Source organism: Notolepis coatsorum, assembly GCF_963971535.1.
Source record: "Notolepis coatsorum genome assembly, chromosome: 10".
NCBI classification, from domain to species: Eukaryota; Metazoa; Chordata; class Actinopteri; order Aulopiformes; family Paralepididae; genus Notolepis; species Notolepis coatsorum.
The window spans coordinates 42,065,868-42,076,888 of NC_140174.1; the positions used below are offsets into that span (position 1 = coordinate 42,065,868).

An 11,021-nucleotide genomic window follows, 5' to 3' on the forward strand; every position below is an offset into this window, starting at 1 on the left:
AACCCTAAATGATTTTCCTCTGTAGCAGAAAGGCGTTGAATCATTTATGTGAGGAGTTTTCTAAGGCAGTTTTCATCATCCTCAGATCATGAATTGGTGAGAGGACAGGACGAGTGAGACGACGCGTGACCTGAACCACGAGAAACGATGCGACCAGGCAAGGAGGAACACAACCCAGGGACCTGAGCGACCCACGACAGCATACTACCACCAGGGACGCCGCCAAGGAGCTGCGGACACAACCAGGACGACGACAGCAACCGTGGGAGAGCCGCCATCCAACCCACGGCCTCCACCCCGGCACTGCAGACCACGGCAGACCAAACCCATCACCTGCAGATGGGAACCAAAGCCCCGACCATCAAGGTGGATTCCCATGACAAGATTGTCATCCGTGTGAGAGAGAGCGTCCTACTGACTAGCCACTACACCGGCGGGCCCTCGCCCTCCATCAAGTGGTACCGCAATGACGAGGAGAGGACAGCGAAACCAGCACAACACATTCAAAAACGCCCGCCCCCTCGCCCCTCTAGTACCGCGATGACGAGGAACGGGGGGGACCAACCACCACACAGCACGTTCAAGAACGCCCTGACCACCATGTCTCTAGGCCTGATAGGGGCCAAGCGTGAGCACAGTGGCAGACATGTGATGGTGGTGGAGAACAACACAGGTTCTAGGAAAAGAGTCTGCAAGACCACTATAGTTGACTGCTACAGGTGACCCTTGACAGGGAATGAACGGCGACCAGTGAATGTTCCCGACTGCATCGTCAAGAAGAGACATCATCAGAGACCTGTGAACCAAGAGACTTCTGAACACAGTGTCCACATTGTTATGTATTTATTTAATTTTTATGTGTTACTGTTTGGCCCTGCCACACGGCCGACAGAGAACACCTTGTCAACAACGACGCAACATCATTCAGATTAATACCTTCACAAGCAGGAAACTTTTCACACAATTGTATGTATCTGCAAAACGATGAACTAGGGATGTGATGAAAAGAAATCAATGAGAAATCATTAACAATGGTTAGTAATAATGAGCTAAAATGTATTGCTGAAGGAAGAAGTGACCACATGATCACATTACATCACATTTGAATCACTTAGGTTACAAAATTGTATTGTCAGACAAGAAAGAATCAGTTGTTTTATTCTCTCATAGAAGAGGACATGTAACGTTGTTTTGCACCTGTATGGTGAACCATTGATAGTATATGCACTAGAATTACATACAGAAGCGATGCATAAGACGTTTTATCTCCTCATTTATAGAGAAGAAATGGAGAAAATTGCCTGATTCTAAGTAAAGACCAACAAAACTGAGGCAATCACAGATGAAAGTGACACTCAAACTCAGGGTAAATACAACTGGATCCTAAGTAATTTCATCAAGAATCATCATAAAACGTGCAAATATATATATATATATATTTTTGAACAGTTTCCCATAATCAATCATGTTAGTTTTATTAACCACCAGGTTAACGGTTGTTAAAATGTTTTTGTACACATTAGCCTTATGTGTAAATCCAATTCCTAATAATTATGCACACAATTTTGTTTTTCACCCTGTGCACTCTGACCACACAGACAGTGCATGTATTTAATTGGTTTATTACGATGCCTGTATGCACAACGATCACATTAGCTCCCCTGAGTCACGACATGAACGACTGAAGGTATGCCAAGATATTTGCACAGCGATAGCTTCTAATGATTATGTTAATTGTTGTTTGATATCAGAGATGAGGACCACTCATTGATATAGGTATTTTGAGCGATTAATAAAAGAAAAGGGTGACATCTATTCCCACATCTCTGATATCAAAATAACACAGACCGCAGTCCAGTCGATCATGTCATGAATCATGTATATAAATAATACTAGTTTAAATTATTAGGCCAACCAACAGAACACATTGGCCAACATTTTCATTATTTTAATTATTTTCTATTTTTTTCATTATCTGATAACCGATGGATTACATCGGTCCCCACTTTTACCTGTTCCAAACAATCCTGGTATATTATACATTAATCTCACCCACATTATAAGAAAGAAAAGTGAGTATTGTGGTATAATATGTCCTCATGTAAATATGTTCCCCTTACCTGTGCCCCCCCCCCTCTCTGTGGAATCACCCCCCTCCCCTGTGTCCCCAAACCTGTACCCCCTCCCCCCCATCTGACCTATCAAATGGGACCACACACCCCCCTTGTTGAACTATAAAGGGCTCCTCCCGACCACAACCAGGGTCTTTTACCTGGGTCACTTCAGCTGACTACCTGGGGAGAGCCCCTCAGCCATTCTCTCTATGTATTCTATCTGTTTGGTTAATAAACCCTTGTTATTATCCAAGCCTCGGTTGACTGAGACATTCTTCATCAGGATATCCACAAATATCCCACATATCAAAGAGCATTTCGCTGTGACAAGCAACCCATTATAGAAAATATTGTAAGATAAATATTGTAAGATATAAAGCATTAATAACAACTTGAGATTTGTCAAGGAAAGAGTGGGGCACTGCCGAATAGGCCTACAACAAATAGTATGATAATGTTATACAGTCCAAGTCAGCTGTTAGCCAGCCTACGTTAAAGATGGCGTGTTCCTCCATAGTTCAAACAAACCCCCACCGTTGTGTAGTTACCTCAGTCACGCCATTGAGCGTTGTAGAACGCCTGGGCCGATGTAGGAGAGTCAAAGTACAATGTTTGATCATTAAAGTCCACGCGGAGGCAAGCAGGATAAAGAAGTCCAAAACAAAAGTTTTTCTTGTAAAGCTTGTCTTTCGGGACAGTTCGACACTGAAGTCAGGGTAGAGTGAGATCTTGTGCCCATGGAACCGCAGGTCCTCCCTCCTCTTCCCAAATATACGCTCCTTGTTCTGGTAGTTGTGGAAGAGCACGATGAAAGCTCTGGGTCTGGCGTTGTTTCCTCCAGCTGTGTTTCCTTTCCCCAGCCTGTGTGCATGAGCCAGTATGAGTGGGGTGGGGAAAAAAGTTAGCACAAAAAATATCAGAAAATAATTCGGTCATGAATTTGACTGGATTCGAGCCTTCCATATTCTCCGGGATGCCGATCACTCTCAAGTTAGCTCTGCGCGAGCGATTTTCAAGATCATCCACTTTGTTAGCTACAGTAGCAGAGCGTTCTCCATTTTGAGCTGAGCACAGGCGCCCTCAATTTCAATGATTCTGTCGCTGTAGTCTGATAAACCAGTTTCGACAGTGGTGAGCCGTTGACCATGCATGTCCAACGTGGATTTTATTGCGTCCAGGGATTCGTTCACCGGTGTGAGAGCTGCTTTTGACTCTGCTGACTCTAGCAGCGAGGTGACCACTGCCGTCATATCGGTGAGTAGGGCAGCGCGGAGGTTCTCCAAGTCGCTGGGTAAAGTTGTGCTAGCTTTAGCTGGGGAAGCAGTCATGACTTTAGCCACACTAGCAAGTGCAGTAGCTGGGAGGCTAGCAGTAGCTGGGAGGCTAGCAAAAGCTGCATTTGATGTTTTATTGACTTTCCTTGCTTTTCCCGACATGGTATGAAACGTAGTGCAGTATTCGTCTTTTAGTCTTAAAATTTAAACGTGAGTTGCAGGTCGCTTGTCAAATAAATAAAATAGTTAGCAAATTATGCTGGAGCCACTTTCTTCCCGACTACTCCGTCTCCATGCTTAACCGGAAGTCTCTCTCAGTTCTATTTGCCCTACAATAAATATAGTTACAATATATAATCTAATAATCCAATAATCTAAATATAATCTAATATATAATCTAAAAAAAACGTAATGCTAAATACAGTATATCCAATATATAATTAATAATCCAATAATCTAAATATAATCTAATATATAATCTAAAAATGCTAAATGCTAAATATATGCTCTGATGAAGTATACATAAGGTGCGGTATGCATAAGGTAAGTATACAGTATATTGTCATTTTAGGTGGGAGTCAGCTACTAGCCTACTAGGTTCCTAATAGTTGGATGTCTGGCAGCAGTCCCTGCCCACTGTTGTGGAGCCTGATGGCCGCTGGTATGAAGGACTGGCCGAGGCGGTTAGTTGAGTGTCGGGGGTTTTGTTTTTAAAATATGTTTTTGTAGATTTGTATTGGTTTGTACTACTGGGCAGTCCAGTAGAGAGAGGAGGAAATGGGAGACAGAGCAGGGGAAGACATTCGGCAAACTACTATTTGGGCTTGGGGGGGGAGGGGTGTAGCGCACCACTGTGAAGGAAGGGTGCGCTGCATTTACAAGACAAGACAAAATGAGAGCACGATGAGGCACAATGGTTGTTTTATCGCGATTTTCTTGCTTTCATGATCACAGAAAGCCAAATTAGAAATTGAAACTGGATTAAAGGTGCTGTAAGTGGTATTGTTTTGTTAAAATAAGTGTTAAATAGATCTACACCCATCACTGATATAGTTTGGTCAGTAATATGGGTCTCCCAGTCCCTCCGCTCTACAGTAAACATAAAATACATGTTCTGGTATCCCTTCCCACTTTATCCAATCAGGAGAGAGAACCTTGAGATATTTTTACTTATTTCAAGAAATCTTGCCATGGCAAATTTGCTTACTACACTGGTACTGTAGATTATTTTACTTGTTTCAAGGACACTTTTGCTTTAGTTTTTATTTCTTATTTTTGTCAGACCATTCTTGCAGTGTGGAGTTCTCTCTCCTGTTTGGATAAAGTGGGAATGGGATGCCAGAAAATGTATTTTCTGTTTACTGCAGAACGGAGGGACTGTGAGACCCATGTTACTGACCAGACACTCAATCATGCATATCAATGATGGCTGTTGGAATGTAGAGCTATTATTTTAACACGTAGACCACTTATTTTAACCACAAAGAAATACCACGTACAGCTGCTTTAAGCAACCCAGTCCTAGTTCATCTTTACGTTTCCAACTGAGTGATGTTAAATAAAGTAAAAACAGACGCTCTTTGTCTGAAAGCTTCGTTATTGTTTCCACCACTCTCACATCCAATCCAAAATGGCAGCATAGTGTAGATATAATTTGTCTTGACCCAAGTTCTTTCCATGAGGCTGAAAGAGAGATATCTAGGGCACAATGAAGTTCCAAGTCTGATGTCTCGGTAATGGATGGGGTACTCTCACATTGTTCAATCTAAATAGTCCATGCTTGATTTATTGCCATTTTCATCCCTGCTCTGTCTCTCCTCCAGTTCTTATTCCCAATACAGTGGTGTTAGAAGTAGGCCTGCTTTGCTCCCGCTGCTTTTGTAAGGTGATCATGATGACTCATAGTTTACTTTTTTATACTGGCGCCTGCACAGTATGCTGTTGTCTGTTTTTCATTAAAAAACATTATTACAGGCATTTGTCAAATGATCCCCAATTTGAAAGAATTCCTCATGGGATCCAAGTTCCGTTTTGCTTGGGATCCTGCTCCAGTGGGATCCTACTGTATGAACAGGCCAGGAAGCAGTTTGATGATGCACCTCTCCCCCCCACCTAACAGGAAGAAAGAACTGCTATCGAGGGATGACCTGGAGTTGCCGTGGCGAGCGCTCTACGAGCTGTACGAGAGGGTGGTCTACTCCAAGACGGAACACCTCGGCCTCGTGTGGTTCCCCAAGTATGTGCTGTTGACACGACACTAGAGAACATACTGCCCAGACAGACTGGCTCTGGAAGAGTTGTCTAGACCAGTGGGTCCCAAACCTGTTTTGACCAATGCACCCCTGAAAATATTGTTTACCCCAACTCTTCAATGGAAAGAAAACGAAACGAAAGATTTTTTCTTTTTTTTGCAACATGTCAGAAAATTCGCCTAAAATACATACCTACTGTAAGTAAATGAAAGATTGCTCTAATTCTCTCAGGGAATGTATTCCCGGTGTCAGAAATATTGTGTCTGTTACTAGGCTTGAGTAAATTGTAATGAACCAAATGAGAATGTCAATTTAATTTTTTCATCTTTGACCGTGAATAACACCATGCTAACATTGACCAGACGTGAAAAATGCAGCACCTTATTGAGACCATGTGTACAAAAAATCTAAGCAAATGAATAAAGGGCTGATGATTTACAGGGGGTTTTGTAGATACAGTACTGAAATTTGCCATCCGGACACATGCAATTAAAAAAAAACGCATTAATTACGAATTAATTAACATTAATTCATACGTTCTGTATTGATTGATTTATGGTGTGATATGAATCTCAACCCTGTACCGGGCCCTTCGGGCTTAAGCGGTTAAGCTATCAACAACACACCATCATTTTGTTTGTAGCATATTTAAAACCGATAAATCAGTCACACTATTTTCAGAATAAAATTCCACTCCTGGTCCTTATGAGCAAAGAGAAATGAGCCCATAAAAACACAATTTCAATGCAAAAATATTACAAATATTTCAAATGAAATGATCATTTAGCAGAGTAAAAAAAAACACACACACAAGCATAGGCTATGACAATATTTTAAAACAATAACTTGTGCCTGCTTCTGACATCAGAGAGAAAGAGATTGTGAAACAGGTTGTCTATCTCTCCCCTCTCTTGCTCTCTCTCGACATATGCAGACGGCAAAAGCTGTCCAAACTCCGTTCACTGTGTGTGTGTGCGTTGGCACAGCGTTGTAATGTAGGTCTGGCAACGTGAGACTAGTGTGCGTTTGGCTCCCTTTGTAGATCATTCTGCTCGTTCATCTTGGGCTTTAGCGGCCAAACTAGCAGCTGATGCTGTGGAGAGAGAGAGAGAGGGCTGAACGGATCCCAGAGCCTCTCATAGTCTTCATTGATCGGGGGAAATATTTGAGAACCAATAACGCTGTTGCCCATTTGCGCTTGACGAAAGTTGAGAAACCATAATTTGCAACGTAAATATACGCATTAAGTAGCGAGTATGGCGTATTCAATTTGATATGCCATTTTAAATGATGAACAATTTATGTTTAATCAGCTAAGCTTATAAACTTCCGTTTATTTGACGTGTAATTAAATAAATGTTTTACAAACTGTGTGGTCAAATGTATTATGTAGAATTCGAATGAACGTGAAATGAGCAGACCCCAGGTCAGTTATCGCGGCACTCTGAAGAGTGTGTTTTTCATTTCCCAAAGCTTTCCTCAGACGTGACATTCTCCCTGAATTCTTCTACCATGAAGATTGTAAAAACAACATAAATCACAAAGACACACACAACTAGTTTTTCTCTCCTGCTCCGCAGCTTGGTGGAGAACATCTTGAAGGCGTTGATCAAGAGCTGCAGACTGTAAGTATCCCAGCATGGGGTCACTTCATTCATTCCACCACGTCAGGAGATAGAGCAGCGGTTCTCAAACTATGGGTCGCCACCCAAAGTGGGGTTGCGGTTAGGTGACAGTGGGGTCACGCATTGGCAATTATTCGAATTTTTTTTATGTTCTGGCAACATATTTTGGCTAAATAGGCCTCGTTTTATAAATGTGTATTGATAACATAGTGCTGTAATTACGTTTTCTAATAAATATGCATGATCAAGTTCAACAATGTGTGCTTTTATTTTGATATTCCTTAATTCCATATTGAAATTACACAATATATTAAGTGTGGGGTCGCCAAAAAAAATCATAAATAAAATTGGGTCGTGGTATAAAAAGGTTTGAGAACCCCTGAGATAGAGATAGATCTTCAACTTGATTTACCCAGGGTGGCTTCGCTGAGCGTGGATGAGCTCTTTCTCACGCTCTCACACGTCACGCCGTCACGCAGATTCATTGTGTGTCGTCAGGTATTTCCCGGCGGCGTCCACCCGGGAGATGCTGTGTGAATGGCGGCCCCAGCTCTGTGTGTTCGACGTGGTCATGCAGAAAGCCGTCAGCAACATGGAGCTGTTTCTGCCCACCATCATGCCCCCAGAGGAACATGGCCAAGGCTACCAGTGAGTTGGCCGCGCTGGATGGAACAATAGAGCCAGGAAACTATGATACTGTGTCTGTAGTACAGTAGCACCAGATTCATAAAAATGTTGTCTTTAGTGCATCTGCGATCGATAGGAAACTATGATACTGTGTCTGTAGTACAGTAGCACCAGATTCATAAAATGTTTGTCTTTAGTGCATCTGCGATCGATAGGAAACTACGATACTGTGTCTGTAGTACAGTAACACCAGATTCATCAAAAGGTTGTCTTTGGCCCTTTGTTGGAGGAAGCGATCTTGAGAGTTCAGCAATAGAGGCATCGATATATCTTAACAGTCTCAACAAACATAGTCCACATGCTGAGATTAATGCAGGTTCCCCAAAGTGGATTAGAACGCAGACGTTTCAGTGTATCACAGCTCAATAGGGCCGCATTGACTCCCTGGTTGAATCTCTTAAAGAGGCACTTATAAATAAACTTAGAAATATGCTGATTTATTTTGCACATAATCTCACACACATCCAATAATTCTAAACCGTTTTGCACACTTTAATTTAGTTTGATAGTTATTGACAGTAAATTAGTTTGAATATGGCCACCAGTGATTTCATCTGGGACATTGAATTATTGTGTTAATGACAGCTCAATGGTAAAAGTCCCTATAAGACCATTTTCATTTCATTTCACTTGTCATTGCAAAATCTACATCATTTCATTTCACTGGTGGCCATATTCAAATACATTTACTCTCATTAATTGTCAAACTAAATGAATGTGTGCAACACTGTTTAGAGTATTTTTTTTTTATGTGTGTGAGATTATGTGCAAAATAAATCTGCATAGTTTTTTTGTGAATTGCCCTTTTCATGTTGCTCTGTTTAGGTCAACAAAGGCTGCCATCTTTGAACCATTGTCTTAATTAAACATCAATGAATGGGTTTTGCAAGAATAACAAGATTGCAAAACACATTTTTTAAATCGTGCTCAGTATATTGCCTCTTTATTAACAAGGTATCTATCAGGACTGGGGTTCTGGAGTGGGATGGCATCAGGCGTTTTCCTGCAGTTTCTACAATACATCATGTTTAATTAATAGCCCATTTTTCCATTCCATCTTTCTCCTTCTCCTCCCGTGAGTGGGAGAGATTTGGGGAATTGAAGATAGATGAGGGGAATTCAGAGCCATCTGCAGATGTGTAAATGTGTGTGTGTGTGTGTGTGTGTGTGTGTGTGTGTGTGTGTGTGTGTGTGTGTGTGTGTGTGTGTGTGTGTGTGTGTGTGTGTGTGTGTGTGTGTGTGTGTGTGTGTGTGTGTGTGTGCGTGCGTGCGTGCGTGCGTGCGTGCGTGCGTGCGTGCGTGCGTGCGTGTGTGTGTGTGTGTGTGTGTGTGTGTGTGTGTGTGTGTACTACTTGTGTGCATATATTTTATGAATGTGCTGATGTTATCTTTTACTTTCAGGTTGTGGTTTGATGAACTTATGACACTCTGGCTGTCAGTACAGAATCAGCCCAGCTGGGAAGGGGTGAGCCTTGCACACACGCACACACACGCATGCACACACACGCATGCACACACACACATATACACACACACACACACACACACACACACTCACACACACACACACACACACACACACACACACACACACACACACACACACACACACACACACACACACACACGCATGCACACACACACATATACACACACACACACATTCCCCCCCCCCCTCCCCGTTACACAAAAACAAACAGACAGAAAAAAAAAAAAAAAAAAAAAAACACAATTTAAAAACAATTTAAAAGATATACCATTTCCACTTTCAAACCTGTACCATAAGTCAAGGATTCTTTAGGATGTATTCAAGTCCTCCCACATGGTTCAGGACCCCAGACGAGCAGAAATCTGTCTTTGGACCCCCTTAGTGAGTATTTAATCTTCTCTAGATGAATTAATTGCATAAGATCGCTCAGCCATACCGAAGCTTGTGGTGGGTGTTTTGATTTCCATTGTAATAAGATTCTCCTGCGTGCAAGTAAAGTTGCAAAGGCAATTACATTTGCATGCCTTTTGAGAATCTAGGGTCCTCTCCAACTGTTATGCCGAATATGGCTGTGAAGGAGTTAGGCTGGAGGTTAATATCAAGGGTCTCTGAGAGAGTTCCAAAAATAGAAGACCAGAAATTAAATAGAGATGGACAAGACCAAAACATGTGAGATAAATTGGCCGGGGTGTTATGACATCTATCACAGCTAGCATCTGGAAGGGAATATATTCTCGCCAGTCTAGATTTGGAAAAGTGAGCCCGATGCAACACTTTAAATTGTATTATATTTAATCGTGCACAGGAGGTACTGTTATTTTCCCTTTGTAGCGCATGATCCCAAACCTCTTCCTCCATAGTCTCTCCTAACTCAATCTCTCAGTCTGCTTTGATTCTATCAAGAGTAACACATTTGAAAGAAGATATTAATCCGTTCAATCTTGAAATAAGTCTAGCTGAATCAGGGGGGAGCTTCAACATCTCCTCTAAATCTGGGGTTGAAGACAGATTTGGGAAGTTGGGGTCATGACTTCTAAGAAAGTGATGCACTTGAAAATATCTAAACAGGCTTGACCTGGGGAGATCAAATTGACCTGATAAGGCCTCAAAACTGATTAGTCATTTGTACTGGCCGTACACTTACGGTAACTGTTTTCCTGATGTTTTCCTACAGCATCTAGTGAACCTGTTTGCTCGGCTGGCCAACGACAACATCGGCTTTGTGGACTGGACCCCTTATATCCCCACTGTGAGTCATCTTTATCACCGGCAGGCGTTTGTTCGCCTGTACGCGTGTCTGTCTGTGTACCCACAGCAAATCTTGCAACCTATGGCACCGATTCCAATGAAACGTGAACGAAGCAGATGGACCTGAATCCTCGAATATTTTTCAAATCGGCCAACGACAAGTATTTTATTTAAAGGAGACATGCATTGCTATTCCTTGCACTATTTGGGCAACTTTACACAATTCCTGTGAGTCTATGGAAGACATCTGTAAGTTTTTTTTCAAGAAAATTCATTGTTTTATATTTCTAATCAAGTACTCAAAAGCATCATTTTTCAGCCTCAGGATTTCA

General features: G+C 41.9%; 1 protein-coding gene across 1 annotated transcript in view; it reads left to right on the top strand.

Moving 5' to 3' along the window:
- The window catches only part of LOC311235551 (proteasome activator complex subunit 4B-like), a gene marked incomplete at both ends in the record, with an annotated part of 115,997 nt that overhangs the window by 28,921 nt on the left and 76,055 nt on the right, over nt 1–11,021 (top strand). Inside the window, 5 exon segments of the mRNA XM_084323020.1 lie at nt 5,508–5,624; nt 7,221–7,265; nt 7,764–7,913; nt 9,354–9,417; nt 10,616–10,690. Of these exon segments, the coding sequence (XP_084179146.1) occupies nt 5,508–5,624; nt 7,221–7,265; nt 7,764–7,913; nt 9,354–9,417; nt 10,616–10,690 (451 nt within the window).